The sequence below is a fragment of the Carassius gibelio genome, chromosome B21, assembly GCF_023724105.1.
Source record: "Carassius gibelio isolate Cgi1373 ecotype wild population from Czech Republic chromosome B21, carGib1.2-hapl.c, whole genome shotgun sequence".
NCBI lineage: Eukaryota > Metazoa > Chordata > Actinopteri > Cypriniformes > Cyprinidae > Carassius > Carassius gibelio.
Window position 1 is genome coordinate 10,385,655 of NC_068416.1, and position 27,690 is coordinate 10,413,344.

Consider the following 27,690-nt stretch of genomic DNA (forward strand, 5'->3'; position numbering starts at 1 on the left):
TTTAAGTTCACTGTTCCATTGCTGATGCTAAAAACACGTCAGCCTCTCTGTTTGCATGAAGTGTCATTCAGGAATTAGTTTCAAACTTTTCATTTGTTTTATTACCTCACCGAAAACATAAACACACAGGCCTTAAAGCTACTTAGAAGTCTCGCTGCAGAGGGAGTTTAGTGGGTGTAGCTTGTGCGCGCACACACACACACACACACACACACACACACAGATCTTTGTGTATGTGTCTATAAATGTGTGTGTATGGGCTTGGCTGTGTTGAGCTGGACTCGTGCCAGCTTCAGGCCTTCTCCTCTGCAGCGCGGAGGCCCAATCTGGCCAGCCATTGTTCCTGTGTTTTGTGGAGCTGCTGCACAGCTGAGCATGAGTGCTCTGTACCCTCCTTTTCCTTTCTGTCCTTCGTAATCTCCTTCCTCGCCTCGTTTGCTCTTCCATATTCGTTCCTTATCTCCCTTATACCCTAGTTTTCCCTTACAGTTTCTTCTATTTTTGTGCTTCCACAGAAACAAGAGCCGTTAGACGATTGTCCCGAGCCTACAGACCTCAAAATCAAATCCTCGCCCCCTCCGCTCCGTGACATCAGCACCCAACACAACGATGACGACCAGACGGAACCTGTGGACCTGTCCCTCAACAAGCCCCGCCCCTCTCTTCCGGTAGCCACGGCCACCTCCACCCCTGTGAACATCACGGCGAGCACCACCATCCCGGCGGTGCTGTCGCCGGGCTCCATCCTGGCGTCCACGCAAGGGGTCGGAGGTCAGCAGATCCTGCATTTCATCCACACCATACCCTCCGTGAGCATGCCCAGTAAAATGGGGCAGCTGCAGACCATCCCTGTTGTGGTGCAGTCCTTACCAGTGGTCTACACAACCGTACCCACAGACGGAGTGGCTACCGCTGCCATCACGGTGCCTCTCATCGGAAGCGACGGCCGGTCGGAGGGGTCAGGTAATATGGCTGTGTCCTATTGCACATGCTCAGCTCTAGCACTAGAATGAGCTTCCACAAACTCATAAATCTACATAACAGCTACAATAGTAGGGTTGGGAATCATGAACCTGTTCTTCAGAACCGCTATAATCTTGACAGTATATGTTTTAATGTTTCTAGAGCATAGCATGTGTGTGAGTGGACTGTGAGTTTGAAACAAGAAATGTTTATTTTGTTTTATTTACATGCCCATTAATGGTTTAAAAAGCTCTTTCAAATATGTTTTTTTAACCACAACAAAAAAAGAAAAAAAACAAACAACAATATAAATAATAACTATAAGCTTTAAATAAAATATTTTTTATATATATATTTATTATATATTAAACTCTTTATCATTTTTATTATATTTATTATTTATTTATTTAAATAAATTAATTTTTTAATATTTTAAAAAATTATAATGTTAAAGATTTTTAAAAAAAAATAGTCTTAATAATGTTTGTACAACATGTTTTTCTTGTAGTTCGGTTTCATTAAAGTTAAAGTTAAATGTTTAAATCAATTTATTAATTTCTTAATGCTTTTGAAAGTTCGGAGTCAGTAAGATAAAAACTTTTACACCAAGAAAATTGAATTAAAATTTATCAAATGTCTATCTGTTTTAAATCGGTGCTCTTCTGAACTTTGTCAAAGAATCCTGAAAAACATTTATCACTGTTTCCACAGCCCAGCCATCTTCAACATTAATTATGATAAGAAATGTATTTATGTGTGTGTGTGTGTGTGTATACAGTATGTATATACACAGTTTAAGCGTGTTTCTATATAACTGAACTGAACAGAGGCCGATATATGCAACAGCATTCTTAACTCGTATTCTAGATTTTATATTTTATATTTCATTTACTTGCACCATTAACTTCGACAGCTCTCATTATAAACATTTTGTTGAAATCTGAAAGGCTTAATCTCATTAGTTGACAGCTACTATACAAGCAGTAAATACACTAAGTCTTATTTTGCATATATTGTCTATTCTTTCTTCCTCAAAATCCAAATTATTTCATGGAATAGAAGCAGAATCATTAATTTCTTTACAATCCCCGTCAATATTCAATAGAATGACATGCTCTTACTCAAGTAGAAATGTTCTTGTGGGCATGCGTGAAGTGCCATTGCAAAAGCAAGAATGCAAATATGAGCTTGGGATGGATCTTGTCTCCTCTTTTTCAAACTGGCACTGCTGATCATCTGTCTGCCCATTTCCTTTAGGCAGTCACACCCTTGGTTTCGCCCTCTTTAAGTTTCGTGCCTTTGCCGTTGAGTTATCAGCATACAGGCGCTGCTTCATCCCACACATGTGGACATGCATATAAAAGACACAAAAGATGATTTCAGGGTGAGGCAGATGCAAGCTTAAGCTTATAAAGGAGATAATAAAGCAAATCTTACCGGTCTTTATTAAAAAGCTATTAAATCGAAATTGCTTAGTGATATGTACACAATGTTACAGTATCACTCATGAAAAGATTTTTTTCTTAGGTTTATGACGCCTTTTTGTTTTAAACAAACATATTTCATCAGCTTTTGACAAGATGTTTAACTTTTAAGTAGGACAAATTATAAAACCGTAGTAGCATAGTTTTCCACAAATACCATAGTCACTGTGGTTATTAGTGGCCTTGCTTGGCACTCCTATTATTTCTCAGTTTTAGGGGTTTGTTGAAATTTCTAAACCAAAGTATTAAACTTTGGTGCATAATTTGTCCCAAGATGAAACTATGGTTTCTGTAGTAATTTTTTTTTTTAAAGAAGTACCATCAATATTTAGGTTTAAGACTTCAGCTCTCTTCCCGAAAACTTGGATCTTTCCATGATTCACCCCGCTTCAGAGGAAAATGGTTCGGTCCACTTGAGTCTTTTTAATCTCACTGCTTTCAACCTCCCTGGAAAGACACCATGCAGGTCTTGGACCGTAATAAGAACATTTAAACACACACACACACACACACACACACACACACACACACACACACACAAATGCTGAATGTTTTTTTAATAGGAAAACCCCACCCAAATGAAAGTATGAGGAAACACTAAAGCTTGTTTAACACACTAATACAACCCCAAAGTCTGAACTCAGGGAGGAGTTGTGCTTGGCCATTTTTTATTTAATTCTTTCTCAGTTCTTAACTTTGTATGTAGCTCTGTGAAACCCAGTTGAATGTAATGAACAAATTTTAAAGGTCAGTGAATTGTTATTTGGGTGGGGACCATCTTCAAACAGACTGTAAAGGAGATCGGTTTCTTTTGGACTCATTTTATGGGAAAACTACCAAGGTGGAGGATTCAGTGTGCTTTATTGAACAGGCCCTTAGCACCTCAAATTGTCTCTAGTTTGTTTGTGAAGAAGGATCTCTATATACGTTTTTTTTTTAGTAATGTGGGGCAGTTGGGTTTGGGGAGGAGACAATTAATGAATGGGCAGGACCCTTCCCCCTTCATTTAAAAGGTAATCTTTTTTGAATACTCTGGGGCTTCTACAAATCATCTCCTCTGTGGCAGGTTAAAGGTCACATCCAGAGATCTCAGGCCAGTACTTAACTATCCGCACCCTGTGTCAATATGGAACATGTATTTAACTTGTGGTATTTTTTTCTCTCTTTTTCTTTGTCCTGTGGACTTGTGAACTGGAAGTTCTGGTGCCAAAAAACACAAAGACTTCTCGCAAATGTGTAATAATGGTCTGAATCATGTTAGGTCCTGGAAGTGATGTTGTTTGAATTAAACTTTAGGCAGGAAGGCCTAAAGTTTAATGGACCCAGTGCTCTACTTACACCTTATTTCAGTGTGAGGTTTTTTAAACAATCATAACATATGAACAGAACAATATATAAGGTGGCGTTCTAAAGTATGAGAACATAAATTTCAACATGCAAATCTGTGGCATTGATCACGTGGACTCCTTTGTCTAAATTATATTTAACAAAAAATGCTCATTGGTAGGGTCTGCTCTTAAAAAATAAGATCAGCTCTTAAAAGTAAGAGCTTATTTTTTATTCAAAACCACTACCATTTAATAAAAACCGTACTGGAACCAAAAATATAAGTCAGCTCTGTTAATGATGTGCATTCTTACATTCATACAAAATTGCTCTAGTGGCACAACAACACAATTGAATCCAATCTTTTATTGGATCAAAACAATACAGTTCGACCAGTATAGTCCAGTCGTTTGCTGAACTAATGACTCTTTTGCATACAGCTTATAACTTACTGTGCTATATGGTGGGACTTATACCGTATTTTTCGGACTATAAGTCACACCTGAGTATAAGTCGCATCGGTCCAAAAATACGTCATGACTTATAGTCACACTGGACTATAAGTCGCAATTATTTAGAAACAAGAACCAAGATAAAACGTTACCATCTCCAGTCACTAGAGGGCGCTCTATGCTGATTAATGTATGTATGTATTAATGCTTTCTCTTGGTTCATTTCTCTCTGTTCATGTTAAATTAATTTTGATAAATAAGTCGCACCTGACTATAAGTCGCAGGACCAGCCAAACTATGAAAAAAAGTGCGACTTATAGTCCGGAAAATACGGTACTTAAAATAGTATTACTAACATGTTGATGTGACAACATGGTTAGATTTAGCATATTATGTATTTTACAGAAATTATCTTGTTAGTTAAAAAAAAAAGACAAACGTGACTTTTAAAAAAACACATATTAATATTAATATTAATAGAAATGAAGGATTGCATACTTAAAAAGCTGAAATTCATGTTTATATTAAAATGTATAATTTCACTCAATTCTCTCTCTTTTTTTCTTTTTCAGTGCGTATAAAGCCAGGCTCAACCTCTCCAGTTGAGTACCAGTCTGAAAGTGATGCTGAGAGCGGCACAGAGTCTGGATCGGCCTCTTTCAGCACACAAGGGATGGAACCCAGGTGAGAGAGAGTGTGTCTGCATATCCAGATACATCTGTATATCGCATTGTTGGGATATGTATGTAGTAGAGCGTCTGGCCTCCTGGTCTGATGGCATCACTGCACCACTCCTCTGGACGATTATGTAACCTTCAGCACACTGGAGGCCCATGGCTCTTTTTGCGTTGATTATAAGCTGGATGCATCCTTTTCTGTTGGGTGTGTGTGAGTGTGTGTTGCTGGGCAGGGTTCTCTCTAAACTGGGTGTAAACAATGTTACATAACTTGCAATGTCGTCACACCTTTTAAAGCGGGAGTAAAATGCAAAGAAGGACAGACTGAAGTGGCAGGCTAATGGGGTAGGTTGGAGAACAACAAGGTCTTGAAGGTCATGTGTATAATTGTTCGGACATGCAGTCAGTAATTGCTGGGAGAAAGACATTTTGATGGAAATGAGTTGGGAGAAAGAAGGGAAAGGGAGTGAACTGGGTTGCAGCCTGGGAGGGGAAAGGAAGAGGCTGAGAAACAGAAAAAGAGAGGAAGGAAAGGAGGGGAGAGAGACACGGGCTGAAAAAAACATTGCAAGGGGAGGGGGGATTGGAGCGGGAAGGGAAAGGGAGAGAGATCGGCATTGAACTGGAAACTCTCCAGCTGTATGGAATTTAGATGCACACACATACACGCCTGCTCCTCAGCCCTCCCTGGTGGCCAGTTAGGATGGTTTTACCAGGGGTCCTGTCATGGTGCTATATATTACTCATACTTCTGCCCCAGAATCATTTTAAGTAGTGTGTTTACAATGCCAGATTATTATATGTATAGTAATAAGAGGCTCATATTTGATTTAATTGGTTGTATCGTTTAAAATCACTAGGGTTATCAAAACATGTGTCAGTTTTGCTATCTGGCATCCTGCGCACTAAAATAAACAAGTGCCATTGCGCTTTTAAAAGATTTTTATTTTTTATGTAACAGTAAAAATAAACATCAAACAAGTCAAATTCAAGCTTAGCAATGTGTAATTTAATAAAATAACGGTCGTTTCCAAACAGGTTTCTCAGGGCTTGGCGATATAGCTAAACATTTTCATAGTTTTATTTAAATATACACATATATTTATTTTATGTATTTACAATATTTTATGTATTTTTGCATTTACGCTCAAAAAAATGGAAAAAGTTTATCTTTTTTTACATCCCAGCAAGTAGAAGTGATATCGATATAAAATTGTTACAAATTAGAAACTACATAGGTTTTTTTCTGCTAAATCAGCACTCATTAGAATTAAAGAAATTAAGACGGTAACTACTTACTGCATTTTAATAAACGAACACAACATTTTAAAATCATATGTAGTTAAAGGTATCAAAATAAAAATAAAATAAAAAACTTTTTTTATTTGTAAACAATTTTTATTGGAATTTGTGCTTTTTTATTATTATTGTCAAAGACACTGTAACTTAAAATGTTACATAAATGAATCAAATGTAAGGCCATATAGGCTATTAAATGGAACAGTCAAGAAGGGGTGATTTATTTGAAATCTTATTGGTATCACTGTGCAGCGACACTGAACCTCCAGCTTCAAACAGTTTTCGTGTTTGGTGCCATTAGAGGTGCATAAATGCCACGCTTCACATTTAAGAGTTTCGCAATACATGTTTTTATTGTATGGTTTTATTTTAACGTCTAGTTTGATCACTGTAATCCCAAGGATGTTTGCTAGATTAATCAATTTTACTCTGGAAGATGTTTGTACTTGCCTTCACATGCACAAATGCTCCCTTAATCTTTGGATTATGAGATAGGTTTACGTATGACTTGAACTAGTCGCCACACCCTAATAACTAAAACGTGTTTTGTTCTCAGTATGAATACAGATGTGGACATCCAAGTTGACCCTGACTCACCAGACATGAAGAGAAGGCGCGTACACATGTGCGATTATGACGGCTGCAACAAAGTCTACACCAAGAGTTCGCATCTAAAAGCCCATCGCAGAATACACACAGGTATACCTTTTTCCTTGTATAAGTAAAATCACGTCAGCTTTATATAGAGCTTTATACTGTACAATACAGATAGTTTCAAGGCAGCATTACAGTGATAAACAAGAGAATTGTGATTTAGTGACTCAAACAGAATTCACTTCTGCTCTGAAAAGATAATAGTAAACGGTCATTATTGAGATAATTTGTGTTTGGTGTTGATCCATTAATTTTGGTAACTGTGTAAAGTCCATTGTTAATGGAATGAGTTGAATTCATCTTTAAAGCATCACTGGAGAAAACAGTGATGACATCATCCAGCTCAAATAAACGTGTAAATATAAAATGCATTTGTTGATTGACAGGTGAAAAGCCATACCAATGCACATGGGAGGGCTGTACCTGGCGCTTTGCCCGCTCGGACGAGCTGACGCGGCACTTTCGCAAGCACACCGGCATCAAACCCTTTCGCTGCACCGACTGCGACCGCAGCTTCTCACGCTCTGACCACCTGGCACTACACCGAAGGCGCCACGTCATGATGTGAAACTCTTTGTGCCCATCCCTCCCCAGCCCTCACCTCCCTGCCTGCTCCCCAGGAGACATGCACGCCCATCTGGGGGTTCCAAAATGCTGTTGACGTCACCTCCCCAGTCTCCAGATGTGAACATATGTGTTAAATATGGAGATATAAGGGGTGGCACGACCATATTGGGGACCCCTCCTGGTCAGAACATGGATGCAGTTTTCTGCCATGCTTCCAGAAGCCACAAACCACCCGTCCACTGGTGACCTCCACCGCCATCTCAATGCCTGATCATTAGCCGTTACTTGAAGTGACTACAAGAAAGGCAAACTGCATGCAGCACTGCTAGAACTATAACCGTGAATGATGACTGGGGAAGGTACTCCTTATTGTGATGATTCTTTTAAGACAAGTACAGAAAAATATGAGAAAGTAAAGGATTTTATGCAAGATGAATGCAAGATGGTGAAGAGAAGGTAGAATAATGTGATAAATTTGATCATTTTAATGAGATGGGTGGGTTGGAGATGTATCTACAACTGCCTTGTTAAATTCTTACATTTTATTCAAACTTTTTGTTGTGCTACATTTGTATACACACGCTCTACATGCATTTTAGAGTCTGTAAGTTCTTTTGTGGATGAAAACTGTTGTAGAGTACATTGCAAAGACAGCTGGAGATGTACCATGCCCTCTTTTAGTGTTTGCTTGTTTTTTCTTTAAACAAATCAGTTGGGTTCCTTCTCTGATATCTACCCTAAACCAAATGAGAAGTAGAGGCAGGGGGCTGACAAGACTGTGAATTTTTGTACTTATTTTTTCTTTATTAGTATGCGTTGTCTAAGCATCTTCCCAAAAATAGTTTGGCACAAAAAACAGTATTTTCTTCTTTTTATTTTATTGTCGTTAATGGCGTCTAACAGAATTAACACCCATCAGAAGGTGTTCTTTATCTTAATCTAACCTTCAGATATTATTAAGGCTGTGAAAAAGTTATATAAAAAAGCATAACTCGCAGGGAAAGGGGAAGCTTACTGAATTGGGGGTAAGTGTGTGTGTGTGTGTTTGTGTGCGTGTGTGTCCGTGTATAAGCACACTTGTTTGCATATTTATAAAGAAGACATAATCAGAGATATAATAGTAGAGATGTCTAGATGCATTCTTTCTTCTAGCCCATCAGAGCCTTAATTGAAGTAAACTGGTTTTTGGAGTTCCTCAGGGTTCGATACTGGGACCCCTATTTTTTTAGGCACTCTGAAAATCCATATTTGCACCTAGTTCACAGTGACAAAACATGTCTTAACAGCTCCTGGCCTGATATGCATAATATGCAAAACTACCCCTTAACACCCCCCCCCCCCCCCCCCCAAAAAAAAAAATTCTGTTGATGTTATTTGACATTAGTGTCAAGAAAATGTTGGGCACAGTCAAAATAAGTCTGAGGAGATGGTTTCTTTGACAAATTTCTTCCCTCTAGCTAACACTCATAGACATGGTCATAATTTCAGTCGCTAGCAGCTAATTAAGTGCGCGTCAAGCCTTTTTTCAGCAGCAACGCTTGTTCAATTCCAGCCTTTGAGAGTTAAGTGCATGTCTGCAGCAGCTGCATGACTTTCACAGAGCAATTTTTTGTAAGATCTTGTATCGTTCTCTCGCTTCAACTCAAAAAACGTTACTAAGCACATCTTTCTAGAAGAGTATATGCATTTGATTGCGATCCTTTTTTTTTTTTTTTTTTACTGATCATAGACATACAGACAATGAATAATTAAAGATTTAATGTACATACTGTATATAATCTACAAAGTTCTTGAATAAATGTAACGGGTGGATTTCTATTTTTAACACTGACTAGATAATGTGAAATACTCGTTTTCGTTTCATATTTGTTGTTTCTTTGAAAAGTAATTGTTCTTTTTTTTTTTATATATATATATATATATATATATATATATATATATATATATATATCCCTTGAACTGATTCCCCTATGTGTTGTACACCCCAAAAGTGTTGCATGGAGAGTAGTTTTTCCCCGCACCTTTATTTTACATTTTTTTTGGTGAAGTCTGTGAGCATGTCGTTGATGCCCTGACAGAATGTGGCCTATAAGCACTGATAATCCACATGAAATCCATGAAACCATTGCCATAGCACATGCATGGTCTATTTACAATTGGTACAAGACATGGTAAAAAACATATCTTCATATCATCCTAAATTAACATTATTCTATTCCAAGTTGGCGTAACATTAGGAGTCGGCCCCTTATCAATGTTTAAGTGGCCACGACTGAAATTTGTGACATCCTTGTCTATCTGAGCACGTTTGCATTCATCACTTGTATTTGATTTGTTTAAAATAGTGTGCGACCTTGTGCTCCAATCATGAAAGAGTTTGGGTTTTGTGTGAGTGTTTGTGTGCAAGTGTGATTATCATTAAATTCTCTTTTAAACTTTCAGAATCATAGGTATTTTATATTGAATGCAGTAACTTATGGGCCAGTACTATATTACTCAGTGCAATGCAGTTATCATTATAATAAAACAAGTAATTAATGTTATTTCTTTTGTATTTGTACAGAACAAGTGTGTAAGGATCAGCAAGGAAAACGCGAGCTTTTTGATACTGTGAGAAATGGTGTTAAAAGTCAGTTTCCCCTGTACAGTTGTGATTACCCACTCCTTTTATAGAATAAAATGTTTTTTGGTGCAACAAGATGTGTTGTGTATTATTATTCGGGTACAGTCTATACTGTCTAATTGATTTGTAACTGATTAAAAAAAATAAATAAAAATAAACTGGCTCACTATCCTTGTAGGATGTATCCTAGTATCATTTTCTTTATTTCTGGCACTTTTGTTGACGTGAATATTCCTACAGGAATGTGTCCTACTTGATAAAATCACGTCACTCACGCTGGTATTAATCTCATTATAGAGCTTCCATACTCATGTTGTTTGTTCAAATGTATAAATGATCCAAATAAAACGATTCCCTGTTCACTGTCTGCTGTGCAAACCACGTGGCGGTTGTGAGATGTCCTGCTGTTGTTTCAGGTTCAGGTCTTTCGTGTGGCGCCATCTAGTGGTGCACATTGTAGTTGACGTCAAAGCACAAGAGGACTGTGTGATAGTGCAAAATGTCAGTGTCCTCGTTTAGTGTTTTATCATTCCACTTATATCAAGTAGGTAAATATGTATTATGGTGAAATATTTTATAATTTTGTTAGTAAAATTGCCCGACATAGTCTAACCACTGAAGTCAAAGTCCAATGTTGTAACTCGGTCAGGACTTTAAAGTAAAGTTCATAAGTGGTGCTAGTCCTTTGTTTGTTCCTGAAATTATATTACCCCGGTGTCTGGGGGGATAAATTATGGTCAAACCACAATCTTTATGACACTCACTTCTCAACTGGTGCAATAATGATTAACACTGACACGGATACAAGCTATGCGAATTTATTGATCGTTCTTTACAGCAATTTCAGCAAACAAATATCGAACAAATTATATTTAACCCATCTGAAATATATTTAATTCATTTTTAAAGACTTGAAAGACTATCTGACCAGGTTTAGTTCTGTCGAGCTGTGTAAGAAGCAGGGCAAGTTTTAACTGGATTCGCTCTGCTGTGTTAAGCACAGTTAACACCTCAGGAATGAGCGAGGCTTTAGACAAAATCTCGGAGTTTTACTTTTGTTCAGAGCAGTAGCGCTCACTGTTTTTAAATGATTTACATATTTTCATTTCCACAGAACACATGCTGTACTGTAGTAAAATGGGTGTTCCCCTCAAGTCGTCGTCTGTTATTGTAGGCTGAAGTAAATTATCTTGTCAGACTATAATTAGTATAAATTTCAGCTTAAAGTTGCTCCCCACCCAATTCAGTCCTTCGCTAACTGCAACTGGTAAGACTTTTTTTTTTTTTACAAGCTGACTCACTGTTTTAACAATACGTTTAACAATATAAGTTTGAAAGTTAATACTTAACAAAACAAGCGTGTGTTTAATAATAAAAAAAAATTGGCTAAATCTGAAAACATGCTATTTATAAACAATTTAAAACCACTTCGTAATATAGCCGAGGCCCCAGCAGTTATGTCAAGGTTAAAACAATAATTAACTACAACAGTCGAAAACTAAAGATAATCGATCCTTAAATAGCCTACCTTAGTTTAAGGAAGTTGTCTCATATGATATAGATCTACATAGATGCATAAAAAAGTCACCATTTTATATAGTTCCAAGAACATTGTTCCTCATATAACATGGCTTACACGGAAATATCAGTTTCCATCACATAAGTAGGCCTATTAACTAGGTAGTCAATACTGAAATGACATTCCAGCGAGGACTTTATTTACAATCCTAGGACCTAATCAGGTTAGCATATAAAAAAAAAAAAAAAAAAAAAAAAAAAAACTATTCAACAAGAAATTTAATTATTCTTTTATTTTCCAAAATTCTGTATTCATACAAGTACATACAAAATGCTAAACGGATCACTTAGTATGCAAGATCTACAAACTCAATTCACCCACATTCAAAAAAAAAAAAAAAAAAAAAAAAATCCCCATTTGTTCAAAATAAAAACAATTATCTTCAAAGAGTAAAGTATTTACAAGTTTAACTTTAACTACAGTATGTACAGTATTTTTTGATCCACCAGAGTTCCCCTCATAAGTGAAGGACATGTACGCAAATAAAGGGAACTTGAGAACTTTTTTGAGAGGCATATATAAATTGCGGTCATTATGCTGCAGAAAGCCCAAGACAGGTCTCAAGGGTATTACAAAAGGGAAATGCTACAATGTTCACAACTAATATGAATAATTTGTTCTTTGGAAATGTGAGGGATTGATTAACTTTCTTCATTTCTTTTAAGTTTTAGATGACAATGCTGCATTTTGGTTTGCATAAATCAATCAACTCTCTTGTAAAATACACGTGAACAGCTAATATTCATCTGAAAATTTGGCACCCATGCTCAAATGCTTCTGAAAGCGCATTTGTCTCATTCATCAGACTTTTCTCTGGCATTCAAAGAGACGAAATGTCAAACACATGACTGATCCGAGCGCTTTTTTTAAAGGGTCTCGTAAAGATCTGTATCCATGGACACACAACTGTGAGAACAGCAAACATTAGAGTTACTGCTTTTTTATCGTAGCATTTTACCCAAATGCAAATGGCTTTCTGTGAGCGGGAAATTCCATAGATATATTGTTATTGTCATCCAAAATTAACAATTAACTATTACCTTGGAATTAATGAATCAAACTTTACATTTCAAGTTATAAGGAAGACGGTCCCGAAGGAACATTTTCAAATTTAGTCAGACAAAGTGGAGGAAAGTCAAGTATAAAACTCATAACTTTTCACATTAATCTACAGACATCCACACATACAAAACATATGTACAGTATACAGTATACATTCTACTGGAGCCCTGTGTTGTGATGCTGTAGTGATGTCCAGTCCTCTTCATTACAGTAAAAACGTTTGGAGTGCTGGTACGGCAGAGCTTTCACTGGTTTGATCTTCGTACATAACTGGCTGTGAAATATTTAGAACAATAAAACTGTTATAAAAGTTGAAAAAGTAAGGATGTGGGGTTGGTTAGTTTTGATGGCGCTTCATGTGCAGTGCCAGGTGGTCTGAACGAGAGAAGCAGCGACTGCAGGCGACACATTTGAAGGGTTTTGCGCCGGTGTGTTTGCGGTAATGCCGCGTCAGTTCATCCGAGCGGGCAAAACGCCAGTCACATCCTTCCCAACTGCACCGGTATGGCTTCTCACCTAGAACAATCACAAAAAGATCATGCTGATTTACCTTAATAACAGCTTCATGTATCAGTTTTCTGTTGCAACATAATTTATTCCTGTAAGGACAAAGCTGAATTTTCAGCAGCAAATACTCCAGTCTTAAGTGTCACATGGTCCTTAAGAAATTCTAATATGCCATTTTGCTGCTCAATTATGAGCGGTGGTTATTTTTATTTTAAAAATGTTTTTGCTGCTTAATATTTTTATGGAAACCTTGTTTTTATCAGGATTCTTTGATGAATCAAAAGTGAATTGAAAGTTATTTTTGACTGTCACTTTTGATCAATGCGTCCTTGCTCATTAAAACCTTCTTTTTCTTTCTTTCTTTGATCATGTGACTTTGAAGAATGGAGTAATGATACTGAAAATTCAGCTTTGCTATGACAGGAATAAATTACATTTTACAATATATTCCAATAGAAAAATAATTACTTTAAATGCAACTACTTTGAACTTAAACAGCTAACCAGAATGATTCTATACTTTAATTTGGCAATTCATACAACGTCCAGCTTGAACATGTTACAATGTGTATCGTGACATTTTTAAATGGCAGTTATAGAGGAATTAGACGTGTATGTGCTTGTGGTTTAGAGAGTAATACAACTCCCATGTGTAAACACGGAAGTCATTTCCATGGTGCTTAACACACGCTGATAAGATCTGACATTGCGAGGTTTGCCATAGCACTGAATCCTGAAAAGCCACGTTCAGTGAGAACAGATAACGTTCATTCAACACATGTGACCCTAAACTACCACTGTATCTGTATGTGCATCATGGAGAGATAAATTACGGGGAAAGAGAAACAAAGTGAGAGAGGATTTCTAATATATTTCCAATTTATAATTCTAATCTTTTATTTGCTGCATTAATGTCAAATGTCAAACTAAAATCCTAGCCTTTCTTTCGGTAACATGTTATTTCATGACCACTGAAGTTTGACTGACAGGTGTAAGCAGGAGCTTTTGTTCAGTTGATTTTCATGAACAATAGGTAAGGTTTGTGTTTAATGCTTGAAATAAATATTTATTTAGTACAGGTATGTTGTTGTGCATGTCATGAATTATTATTATGAGAAGCGACTTTTTTTTTTTTTACCAGACATAAATATTTCTAACCGCCCACGGGTTTCTTAAAAAAAATCAATTTACAGTAATACACAACATAATTCATATATTTGTAAATATCATTTATTACTGTGATGCAGAGCTACATTTTCAGCATCCATTACTAGTTGTCAGTGTCACATAATTCATCATAAATCATTCAGGTTGGTGTGCAAGATATTTCTTATTATTATCAATGTTAAGATGTAATGCCGCTTAATATTTTAAGTTTCTTTCAAAATTCTTCAATACATTTTCAAAACAAAAACTCAAAAGTACTGAATTTACGTCTTCACCGTCGTCTCTTTTGATCAATTTAATCCATCCTGAATAAAAATATAAATTCCTTAAACAAAAGTAAAAAGTTTATAAAGTTACCATTTACTCTACAAAGACATTTTTAACTTTCATTAGTCACTTAAGACTCTGATTATAGTCCAATAAACACAAGTTTTCCATAGGAGGTGTTTAACCACATAACATCAAACGATAATTGTTGTTTTGAAACACAATGCTTCAAGTTCAACCTACTAATTTCAGCACAGTGAAACTGCACAGCTCTCAGAAATTACTGAAGAGAGCACAATCTTTGCTCTTTAACTGGCTCTCTGAATTGCCCTCATCCCTCCTTCTTTTCTATACGTGAAACCAGAATTCAAAAGCAGATGAACCGATGTCCTCTTAATCTGACAAGGCTTCCAATAGCTCAGGGTCTTGAACAAGTTAATGCGCCCCTTCAAACACTTTAGACAGAGATACTATTTGTTTAGCTTAAGGTTGGCCAACGGTTAATCTGTTATCGCTAAAGTATTTTACTGCTCACACAACCTTTAAATGTGGAAGTTGAATATTGCTACACATCTAATTCACCATCATAAGAATACTAAGAACAACAATCAGTATTAATCGGTATTCATTTAAAACCACAAGGAATATTAATCAATAATCGCTACTAATCACCACAAACTTGCATGGATACACATAAAATGAGGCAATTGTAAGGTTTTTATCAGTGGCTTCTATTTGAGGAAGGTGGGCAACAAGTTCCATTACTAAGATAATACAAGGCTTTCACAAACGCACCAAGTGCCCTTGAAATAATAAGTTGATAAATTATCACAAGCATTGTGAAAGCTGTTTAGGTTATGAACACCAAGTCAGGCTTTTAGAATATATTCTGTAACATTCCTGTAAAGCATGTTTAGATATGCACCACCAAACTGGCAGTGTTTTTTGAAGAGCCGCTAGCATAATCCAAGCTAGCTGCTTAGATTACTCCTTAAATTACAAAGCGAACAAGTTCTGCAGGCTTGTATTTAATTGCTTTGTTAGAGCACATCTAGTACATCCTGACATACTTTTTAATCATGAAAAGAACATGTCATTCCCGATGACATCAAAATTACACGTGCTATCGACCTGTTCTGACTTTCATCTGTCAGCACGGAATGTTCTAGAGCTCTTAAACTGTTGTTTGACAGCTTTCAGTGCGGCGGGATCATTCCCAACCCCCAACCTCTTTTGAAACATAACTCCACACCATGTCCACCTGAGGAGTGACTACCTGACCTGTGACAACATAAACACACCTTACAGACGGATAGAGGGCCGAACAACACAGGCTCATCAAAAAAAAAAAAAAAACATGTCGGTTTTATCTGAAATATATGAACATTAATCTGGCAACATGGTATTAAATTGGTTGTTGTACACATCACTGCAGTTTTAAAATTGAATGTCCGGCAAGAACACTAAAAGATTAACGTGATAACAATAACGCAACGAAACCTACTGAAAATTGTTTGGTAACGCTTTAGAATAGGGAACGCATATTCATAACCAAATAATTTAGTTTGATTTTATTTTATGTGGAGTGGGAATTTTTATGTTTTAGTGCAATTCATTATTTTAAAAATGACCTACATAAAAATCAAAAATCTGAAAAAATATTTTTAAAAACTGGCAAATCGAGTTACAAACGTGTTTTTTATGGTCCAAGATTATAAACTGTGATATGTGACATTATCTGCTTTTGTTTGCCAAAATAATTTTATGTCTTTGACTTACATAAATCTGTAATCAATGTACTGTGATAAAAATGTAATTTTTTTATTAATTGACAGCCCAATTATTATAATACATTTAACTATTTATTAAATATTAGTGTCTTTTACCAATAAGACACACGAGGCCATGCTTTACAGTGATTTTACCATGGTTTTATGCCTAAAAATGCCCCTTAACTGTGATAAAATTAATGTAATCACATTGCCCAAATTACTATAATTATTTAGTTGTATACATTATAACACATTTTGCACAGTTGCAACATGTACTTGATTTACATTGTACCACACGGGAACATACGTTTTATACAAAGCTTAAAGAGTTACGAAGATACCTCTAGGGTGCCAGGAAGTGAGAGTACAACAATAATTATACCTCAGGCTACAGGGAATCCCTCTACATTCTCGGTGACTGTGACCACCCCGAAAAGATTCGAAAAGAATGAAAAAAGCAGGCGGAAAAGGTGCTTTTATCAGCTTAACGTCATGTGAACAAAATTAGACCCATTTGTGTTGCGAAAGAAGATTTCGGTTTCATTCTAAAGTGTGGTGGGATTGCAGTGGGTTTCATCTTACGCCGAGCTGAACACACTGAAACTGCCAAGTTCTTTTGTCCCGGCGGTGCACTCCTCCTCCCCCCCGAACACAGACAGAAAAAGCAGGAGGAACAGGTTTTTCCTCCACTACTTGGCGATTCCCCCTCGGGAAAGCATGCAGGGCTTGTACAGGCATGCAGACACATTGTGTATAAAAGCATGAAAAGAGAGTCAATTAATCTCTCCCTCCACCCTGTTCTCTGTCTTTCTACATCTCTTGTCCTTGGGCTGTCATCTCTGTGCGAGCTGTTGCAGCATTTGTAGTTTTTGTGTTGATGGTACATTGCAACTGGTCAAGTAGAAACATCTGCTTGAATAGCTAGCTCGACCTTATATTATTCCAAACCTCTATGACTTTCTACCTACTGTAGAAAGTTTGAATAATGTACCTGTCAGAGCGTGCACTCAATCGCTGTAGTGCGCGGCGCTACTATGCTAGCATTTAGCTTAGCACCATTCATTCCTTAGGATCCAAACATGAATGAATAAATTTAGAAGCCACCAAAGACTTCCATGTTTTCCCTATTTAAAAATGGTTACATGAGAAGTTACACAAGTCTTCAAGTCTTTCCTTTAAGTTTGGATTATTTTAACAAACTAAAAATTTTGTCTGCCCTATGGAAAAATACATTCTGAAATTTATTTGAAATAGATTTATTTCATGTTAAATAAGAATATTAATACATTTACATGTTTATGTTGTACTTTTGGTATACTAAACTGATAAACTTAAAGTCTGCTAAATTGGAACAACTAATTTTGTACTTAATGCACTTTAATTGTGCGGAAGTAGTGCTGAAGTCCAACTAAAGATACAATATATTTGATTATGCTAAAGTGGAACTATTGAAAGTATACTTAATTTAAAGACTTTATTCAAAAATATTATTCAAATATCTCAAAATCCTCATCAATAGTGACATTTAAACACATTTTAGGCTTAATATTAAGAAATGTGCATTGTGCACAAGTAGTATTTCAAATAAATTTGAATTAAAAAGTTTGATATCAGTAAGTCTTAAGCAATATGTCAGTAAATATGTTAATAGATCTGAACTATACTGATTATGAAATACATTTATTTTAAATATTACTTTTTTACTAAGTTGTAAACATTTTGCAATCATTATCAATCATTCATATCAGACACACGAATGTCAAGATTACGATACAGTACATTTTATTTGTTCCTCACCCAAAGCTATTGTATAACATCAGAAGACTTTTTGAAGCTTGAAAAGCCTCAGTCTCTTTGTAACTGCATGAAAAAGTATTTCATTATCCCCTTTCTCCATGTTCAGCACATCAAATAGAGTTGGAATGAAGTTGGTGGAAAAAAAAAAGTGTATAATAATAGAATTTTTATTTTAGGGTGTCTATGTTAGAGTTTGAATTTGATTTGATTTCTTACCTGTATGAGTCCTTTGGTGTGCTTTCAAGTGAGAGCTCTTTGTGTAAACTTTGGCGCATCCTGGTACAGAGAGAAAATTGCCCAGATGTTAGTTGACAAACGTCCCTGATAATCTCTGCCCATCTTCAGGAAGGCATGTCACATGCAATCCAAAAAATACTTATTGGAATGGCACACTAACCTGGGAAGTCACAATGATGAATCCTTCTCTTCTCCAGCTCAGGGTTGCTCCGTCGGTTGTATCTGGGTCCGGTGAGGATGCCCTGACCGTGGGCCATTAGCATGGAGTGAGGGGTCATCTGTCCAACCTTCATTCCAATTCTAGCCTGGTACGGCGGGGGAGGATGAACAGAGGTAATGAGCTCTGCCTGGTTCTCGGGACTCCCAGGCTGGGAGTTGGGGGGCGACGGAGGCAAACTGTGCGGCTGGGGTGAAGTGTAGAATGGCTCGGGCATGACAAATTCGCCAGATTGCGTGGTCAAGGCCACTGTGTTCAGGTTGAGCATGGTCCTGCCAGATGCACTGATTCCATTCATCGATTGACTCTGGGAGAAGGTCATTGTGGTAAGGTCGCTACTGCTGACGGGCATCTGGTAGACCGCTGGCTGCTGAGGGCCAATGTGGAGCTCATCTGTGACGTGTATGTCAGGTTTGATAAAGAGGCTGTTGACCGTCTGGGGCACGCTGAAGACGGAGGTGAATTCGGGGAGTGTCTGAATGCTACAGGGTTCGTCCTCCCCTGGCTCAGTTTTGATCTGATGCACCTGAGGTTTGTTTGGGCGATAAAGGCCCGTGCGAAGGTGTGTGGTATTAGGCAGGATAACGTTGATGTTCAGACTATAAGGGGCTGGCTTCTCATCTGCAAAATACTCATCCACCACCGAGGCGCTTTCCCGACGGAACTTCTTATCCGTAATGTTTGGTGAAATCAGTGGGGTGATTTGGGGCAAATATTTATCCATCTCCATCCGTGTCTGAAACAGAAAATGATAACTATGAGATAACACTAGTGTGCATTGGTCCTGCTTATTCAAAATGGATTATTTTATCCAAATTTTATGTCATTGTGTGTAGTCAAATTCAATTTGTTAAATGGAAGTTATTAATTAAAAATGTTTTCGTCTGAATAACCAGATTGACAGGAAAATATTATTATGACAGGAATTGTACAATTGACAGGAAATTAAGTGGAGCATTACTTTATATATTGTTTAAATAAAATAACATAAATTGAATAAATAAAAGTTTTATTTGTTGCAGCAGAATGTTTTTGAATTTTCTTTGCATCTAGTAGAAATAAATAAAGAATTCTAAGTTGTAAAACAACAGCCGAAACGGAAATCCTAATTATGCATTCATTTAATTGCATGGAAACATTTCTTTCTAAAGTTCACTGTATGCTTTTATTATTTTTTTCATTGTATGCAGTCCATGTTGATAGGTTTTGTGCATGATTTAGTAATTGGATTAGCTGCCGTCAAACTGAAATGTCTGCTCTGCCATTTTACCCTTTCCGCTTCACCACAGCTGTTTGAAAGATTGTATTTGAAAAGGGAGATCAGTGTTATTGTCTTTCACAGTTGATTTGTGATTGCAGCACCAGGTACAAGCAGTGGGAGATCATTCCCTGCTTTAACCGTGCACACAATGGCAAGTTCAATGGAGCAGCTCTGCACAGTGCTCCAATGCAACACAGAGTAAATAGAAACCTCATAGGTGTGGCGGCCATGAAGGATTGGAACACAAAGCAAAACCAAAACAGTGACATGTGATAGCAAGAGGAGATATGGGCACAATGTACAAAAATAGAACTCTAAAAACGAGTGCACCCTGGAGAGCCATTGAGGTGCAACAGTGCTGTGAACTCCCGAGACTGATAGATGAGGGCATTTGTGCGATAATGAAGAACCAGATTTACCAAACCAGTCAATTGGCAAGTCAAATGTGTGATGATGAATTGGTTAGCATATGCAAAAACCTGAACAGCCTAAATACCTGTCTTGAACAAAACGTTCAGTGTTGAACCAAAATAACCCCAAAAACTAACCAACCAAGCATGAGACCTCTAGTGAAAATGCTTATATTTAGCATATTATTTTATACAGAAAAATACATGGATTGAATGGATTTTAGAATGACTTTGGTATGCCATCATATTGCTTTAAAGGGATAGTTCACCCAATAATCAAAATTATGTAATTATTAACTCACCCTCATGTTGTCCTAAACCCGTGAGACCTCCGTTTATCTTCGGAACACAGTTTAAGATATTTTAGATTTAGTCCGAGAGCTCTCAGTCCCTCCATTGAAACTGTGTGTACAGTATACTGTACAGTATACATGTCCAGAAAGGTAAGAGAAACATCATCAATGTAGTCCTATGGACATCAGAGGGTCAGTTAGAATTTGTTGAAGCATCGAAAGTACAATTTGGTCCAAAAATAGCAAAAACTACGACTTTATCCATCATTGTCTTCTCTTCCGTGTCTGTTGTGAGAGAGTTCAAAACAAAGCAGTTAGTGATATCCGGTTCGTGAACGAATCATTCGATGTAACCGGATCTTCTTGAACCAGTTCACCAAATCGAACTGAATCGTTTAAAACGGTTCGGGTCTCCAATAAGCATTAATCTGCAAATGACTTAAGCTGTTAACTTTTTTAACATGGCTGACACTCCCTCTGAGTTCAAACAAACCAATATTCCAGAGTAATTCATTTACTCAAACAGTACACTGACTGAACTGCTGTGAAGAGAGAACTGAAGATGAACACCGAGCCGAGCCAGATAATGAACAAAATACTGACTCATTCTCTTTCACAGCAGTTCAGTCAGTGTACTGTTTGAGTACATTAATTACTCTGGAATATTGGTTTGTTTTAACTCAGAGGGAGTTTTGCGGATTAATGCTTATTTGAGACACGGACCGTTTTAAACGGTTCAGTTCGATTTGGTGAACTGGTTCAAGAAGATCTGGTTACATCGAATGATTTGTTCGCGAACCGGATATCACTAACTGCTTTGTTTTGAACTCTCTCACAACAGACACGGAAGAGAAGACAATGCTGAATAAAGTAGTAGTTTTTGCTATCTTTGAACCAAAATGTATTTTTGATGCTTCAAAAAATTCGAACTGACCCTCTGATGTCACATGGACTACTTTGATGATGTTTTTCTTACCTTTCTGGACATGGACAGTATACCGTACACACAGTTTCAATGGAGGGACTGAGAGCTCTCGGACTAAATCTAAAATATCTTAAACTGTTTTCCGAAGATAAACGGAGGTCTTACGGGTTTGGGACGACATGAGGGTGAGTTAATAATTACATAATTTTGATTATTGGGTGAACTAACCCTTTAAGGACAGCCGTGCTCAAGCTGCATGTGCTACATTCTAAGAAACACACTCTTTGTATTCATGTTGGATTCATGATTTTTTTTTTTATATAATTATATATACATCACTTTCAAGAAAAGATTCAATTAAATGACTTGTGGTGTAACTATTAATTAAAATTAATAACACATCGAATTCACACCTTGAATACACAAGACCACATAATTATAATCTTTATTTTTTAATTTAATTTCTAAAATATTTTAAAATGTCATATATAAAGAGAGAATTATACAAGAACTAAAAATATAAGTTATATTTTTTAAAGAATTTTAATGTTGTTGCAGACATTTGTACCCCGCTTAAAACACACAGCTGCCTTTATTGTTGAACTTACAGCAGTCATTATATTTAAAAATAATTTTTTCAAAAGATCTGTATTGTCCAGCTGTCTGAAGTGGCAGCTATGTCAACAATAAGGCATGTATTGTCAAAATGCATTTCCTTGACAACCCACTGATGTGGTTTAATGTACAAATATCTTCATCCTTTCAAGTAACTCATACCCTAACATGTGAGGTCATGTACTCTCGGGGAATGCACAATGAATGCTGACGCTTCTGCAGCTTTTCATATCGCTGTGGATGAGCCATTTATTACAGACAATTGTACTCTCATAATGTTAACGTCAACAATATCACCTTCATCCCCATCAGGCCAGCTTTGGAAAGCTAAAACCAGGTAATTAATGGAAAATAGCTTTAGACCTGGCAAGCGTACTGCCCCTGCCCTTAGTTCTGTGCACAAACAGGCCTTGTGTTATGTGGTACTGGCAAAGAGGCAAGTGCCCTTGGCTACAGCTTCCGTTGGCCTTAGAGACCCGGTTCTGTTCACTGGGTTTGTGTAAGGAGAATGAACAGCAGCTGAACCCTGGCCCAAGAACTGAGTTAATGATTGGAGAACATTTACAACGGCTAAGTTATGTATTTTAGGGACCGATAACGGCTGGGAGCCGAGTTAGGCATAAAAATTATCTTTGAGATAAATAAGCCATAGGTTTCCGTGTCGCTCAGTGTCGACGTTCGTTGAAAATATGGCTCACTCCATTCACTCTTTAAAGTGTTAGTTCACCCAAAAATTTAAATTCTGCCATCAATTCTCTCACCTACACATTGTTCCAAACCTGTATGACTTTATTTCTTGAGCCAGAAAAAAAATAAAAATAAACCAATAAAATCGTTTTGTCCATATAATCAAAGTCAATCAGATCTAAAACAACTTTTCACTTCATGAACGCCAAAAAGAAACACTAAGACATCATTTCATAAAAAATATAACTTCTTTTAACTTTCACAGAATGACATGAGGGTGAGTAAATGATTATAGAATATCAGTATAGTTTGTGCCGAAAAATCCCTTTAAGAATGCGTTAAAACATTAAATATCTTATCCATTAAAAAAAAGTCTTATTATTTGTAAAGGAGCACATGAAGCTCAGAAGCCTTGGAAACGGCATGATATTTGTCTCCGACGTGAGATTTCACAGAATATTCCAGAGTCCAAATACCCTGTTAGCCCAAAGACCTTTTTCCTAATTACAACACAAAAGGTCTTTCCCTGTGAAATAATCATTTTTTATGGCCTAAAAGGAATTCTGAAAGATGGAGATTCGTCTACAGATCCCCATAAAACCCGACTGATAGGCTTCTTGTCCATTTACTGAAGCCATAACTGCACAAATCATCCGAGGGCAGCAGCAAGAGAAAACAAAACCTTTGAGATGAAAATGATGTTTTATGGCTTTGGGGGAAATAGATAACAGTTGTTTTGGCTTTTCAGGACCATGACTACTCTTCACAGCAGTGACCACTGGTTTTGTAACAGAAAATTTAAGTTAATTACTGCAATAGCGATGTGTGACACTGTGAGACGATATGATTCAGCCATGTTTTATGAATAGATGTGCCAAATCAATCATGTAATTAAGATAATCTTCATTTACAATAATGATTTTTGTTGGTTTTTGGATTATTTTAGCAATCTAGTTTAATTTAGACTTTGATTATGTACTTTTCCCAACAAGTACTGGGGGTCATGAGGTCAAACAGACCATGCAAAGGCCCAGGCTGTTTTCTTCAGTGTAGCCAACAACCTACATGTTCCCTGTGGCCTTACAAACTTTTGAAGGAGTACAACAAGGTCATCAGTCATTGGCTCAGGCAGTTATAAACTAGTGTTGTTCTAGTTAGGACGCCATATGATCCGACTAGACATGTGCCGGTATTCGGTAATGCAATATATCACGGTAATAAATATAAATAATTGTATATTACAAATTACTCTGAATTTGGAATGTATTTTAAGAATACTTTTCCCATCAACTGGTAAAAATGCACAACACCGCTGTACGCTGCTTAAAAGACGCGTGTGCGCTCTGATGAACAAGCACTCATGAGAAGCACATGAGGAACACATGAGAGACGCGCTTAATAAAAGCACACTCACTCTCTGAAAGCAGATGGCGCTAAACTGCAGAAAATGCAGCCGTTAACCTGGAAACCCCATAAATAAAGCAGCTGCTCAACTTTCTAAAATGTGTTTAAATAGCCATTCAGATTTTTGGATTTGCTGTGTTGTTCATCACAGCGCCAAATACTTAAATATTTAGACTTAATAGGTTATTTATTTTCAAATATCGATTTCAATATCGTGATAATAGCGTATACCATGATAAAAGCATTAGCAATTAATCGCAACATGAAAATTTGATACCGGCATACTCCTAGATCCAACACAGCACATTAAATTCGCATTTCAGACCCAACCATTGTGGTCTCAGATATGAAAATTAAAACAGATATGTACAGAAGATACTTAAGGCCATTGTGATACTTTAAAAGCAGTCTGACCAAAGGCAAAGAGCAAACTAAATCTTAAACATTTAACTAACACTGTCACAGCGTTAAACGACACTACGATTTTCTACATAACTTCAAACTGTGTAATGAAGTCGCTAAGCATTTGTGTATAATTTTACTTCACAAAAAACTAGGTAATGAAAGTAAATGGTTATATTATTTGATTACTTTGCTTTCAAGTACACAGTACACACATTTGATTCTTATAATGTAGGCTGTTTTAATTTGCGTTAATGTCGTAGTGTACATGTAAAAGTTGTTTCAATGATCTCTCTTCCATCTGAGATAATATATTCAAAATAAAGTCAAGTTAGAGTCAGCTATAAACTAGACTATGTACAGAACTGCATGACGTCAGTGTTTATTGCAAAACTGACATGCAAATTGAAAGATAATTTGCTGTTACTGCATAAAATAAAGAATGGTGTTAAGGCATTTACTTTAGTAACTTCACAATTAATCTAATTCTCATTTATTTCAATTTCTGAATGTAAAAAAAAAAAAGCATAACCATAAAAATACTATGAGATTTATTATTTTTATGTGTTAATAGTAATAATAATACGAATACTCATACTAATAATACACTGCACAACTATTCATACTTATGCTAATTTAATAAATGTAAACGCAATGCGAGACAAACATACAACAGTTTAGTTGACACTAATGTGAAGATGTAACATGCACACTTCAACAAGAACAGTAAAAAAACAACAAAAAAAGACACTTTACCGACAGCCGTACGTGAAGATCATTTGTTGTTACTGAGCAAGTGCTTTCTCTTAAAAGTGCATCTGTTCTAATATATTTTTTGTGAGGTTTTGAAATTGAAATGTTGTTTTGTTCTCCAGTTTAAGTCAGACACCACAGAGCTCCTGTCATACCTGAGCCATTTCGACAGCGTTTGTTACTAGTCTCACCGCGGGTTTGACGTGTTCAAACACAGACGAGTCCTCCGGCCCATCCGCGCTACACATCCGCACGGGTTTTAGCTGCGTGAAAACCGCCCTCTCCTCTGCATTCGGTGCGCCAACAGCCAGTCCTACACTTGCCATTTCTATATGCAAATATCGGATATTATATTTTAATCTTATTTTTATTTACGAATACACATATACGTGATTATTGTTAACGTCCTTGTCGTTACATCCAGATGAGCGGTGTATCCAAAAACCCTCCCTGTGCCACTCAGGTAGCCTTACCTGTTGTAAAGTATCACATTGTGAAAACGTAGTACTTGAGTGACAGCTGCGTTAGCCATTCAGAGCGAAGGAAAGAGCGCCTTCTCCAATCAAAGAGCAGGTAGGCGTGGCTCACCTGAGAGGTGTTTAACATGGAGGCGTTGCTTTTCTGTATACCCATCCGGGAAATTTATGCTGAGGCTTTAGTATTATAAAAAAATATTTCTTTGCTCACCATAAAAACGAACTTTTTTTTTCTGTGTTGAGAACCTTGTTTATGAATTAAAATATCATGCTGGTAAATGGTCTTAGCAGGACTCTCAAGTTTGGCTTATTGGCTGGTTTTGTACATCACTTTATCATCCAGCTATAGACCAGCTTACAAGCTGGGAAACCAGCAAACAACCTAAGCTTGTTCATGTATTTAAAAAAAAAAGAAAACATGATTTCCCTCAGACATAATGTTCACTTTACTAGTTGCAAGTAATCTTAATTTAGGTTTAAATACTGCATTATTTATTTGACATTATTCATAATTAAACATAATTTAAACTGAATTGACTAAAAACAACATATTTTTAGCTTGCATAATTAAATATATTTTATTACTTCATTGTCTGTCTCCCTCAATCATAATAACATAATTCCAGAGCTCCCACACAGACATTACATAAGACATTCGTGCATATTGTAACATGCCCATGTATAGTGATTATATTAAAGCAGACTAACTTACAACTGAAAATCTGTAAATCCCACATGCCTCATCAAAGAACCTGAGTACAGACGGGTCAGTCAAAAACAGATGTGACCACTGCAGGTGTCATTGTTTAAGGCCAATTCGGAGGCAACTGTAGTTGTGAAAGAGGTCAGACAAGGTGGAAACACCTGTTCCTGGGTTTAAATGGGGTTGCTGCATCACGAAAGTTAAATGATGCAAAGATTCACTGAGCTTAGTGCAGTATGACAAAAACCAGACATGCATTGTGTAATGCGCACATTATATAATGTACATTATGTAATGCCAAAAAGGATAGTAATGCTTACTTTTATATAAAATCAAGTTAAAGTCACACAGAGTAAAAAAAAAAAAAACCTGCTGTTTCTTAAAAACAAAATGCTTATTATAATTTTTTTATATGAATGGTGAAGTATATGGACATACAAAACGGGGAAGGGAAGGACCTTGGTGACAGAACAGTCTGTTATATACTCTAATTATAATAATTTACAACAAAATGTTGGTTGTCAAGACTCAACACCTCACAGTTCAGAACATTAAGTACTACTTGTGTGGGTATATTTGTATGATTTGCAGGGGCGCCGAAAAGGGGGGAAGGTAAGGATGATTCCAAGTGAGATTTGTACACGATCATAGGAGGCCTCAAGTCGATATGAATTTTTTTATTTCATTCATGAATTTAAACAGAAATTGAACTGTGGTAAAAAAAAAAAAAAAAAAAAAAAAACAGGATGCCGTTCCAGTATAAATATTATAGGATGAGTTAAAATGAAAAGATTAATGCAAAAAGTTTTGTTATTTATGATATTTTTATTGGAAAAAAAAACACGTCAATACAAACCTGATAGATAGATAGATAGATAGATAGATAGATAGATAGATAGATAGATAGATAGATAGATAGATAGATAGATAGATAGGTAGATAGATAAAGCATTCTTTTACTCACCCTCATGTTGTTTCAAACATGTACAGTATTGTTTTCTATGCAACACAAGAGGGAATACTTTGAAAAGAACTGCATGACAATTATTTGAAATATCTCCTCTTGCTTTAACAGCTCTAACAATCAATCAGCATCACTTGAATTCATGTAA

General features: G+C 36.5%; 2 protein-coding genes across 3 annotated transcripts in view; one reads left to right on the plus strand and one right to left on the minus strand.

Moving 5' to 3' along the window:
* LOC127985917 (Krueppel-like factor 8) overlaps nt 1-10,120 on the plus strand; it is a 53,232-nt gene extending 43,112 nt beyond the window's left edge. The window contains exons 3-6 of the mRNA XM_052588130.1: nt 516-963; nt 4,798-4,909; nt 6,758-6,900; nt 7,242-10,120. Coding sequence (XP_052444090.1) covers nt 516-963; nt 4,798-4,909; nt 6,758-6,900; nt 7,242-7,423 — 885 coding nt within the window. The 3' untranslated portion in view covers nt 7,424-10,120. The remainder of the gene's footprint in view (nt 1-515; nt 964-4,797; nt 4,910-6,757; nt 6,901-7,241) is intronic.
* A 1,721-nt stretch (nt 10,121-11,841) lies between these two features.
* Nucleotides 11,842-25,856, minus strand: LOC127985918 (Krueppel-like factor 5). Of its 2 annotated transcripts, none has more exons than XM_052588132.1 (4): nt 25,591-25,856; nt 18,593-19,385; nt 18,412-18,471; nt 11,842-13,202 (listed from the first exon to the last, which is right to left on the minus strand). In XM_052588132.1, exons 1-4 carry the CDS (start codon nt 25,723-25,725, stop codon nt 13,024-13,026), a joined length of 1,167 nt encoding a protein of 388 aa, XP_052444092.1. In that variant the 5' UTR covers nt 25,726-25,856; the 3' UTR covers nt 11,842-13,023. The 2 variants fall into 2 exon arrangements, with proteins under 2 accessions (XP_052444092.1, XP_052444091.1); XM_052588131.1 differs by having other exon boundaries at nt 25,555-25,856.
* Nucleotides 25,857-27,690: the final 1,834 nt, after the last annotated feature.

Bases quoted from the DNA above. Each gene is read 5' to 3' on its own strand.
- LOC127985918 (XM_052588131.1), bottom strand. From the start codon at position 25,725: ATGGCAAGTGTAGGACTGGCTGTTGGCGCACCGAATGCAGAGGAGAGG. The intron at 18,472-18,592 runs GTTAGTGTGCCA...TCTCTGTACCAG, and splicing joins TCATCATTGTGACTTCCCAG to GATGCGCCAAAGTTTACACA. The intron at 13,203-18,411 runs GTAAGAAATCAA...TGATTGTTCTAG, and splicing joins ACACCAAAGGACTCATACAG to GTGAGAAGCCATACCGGTGC.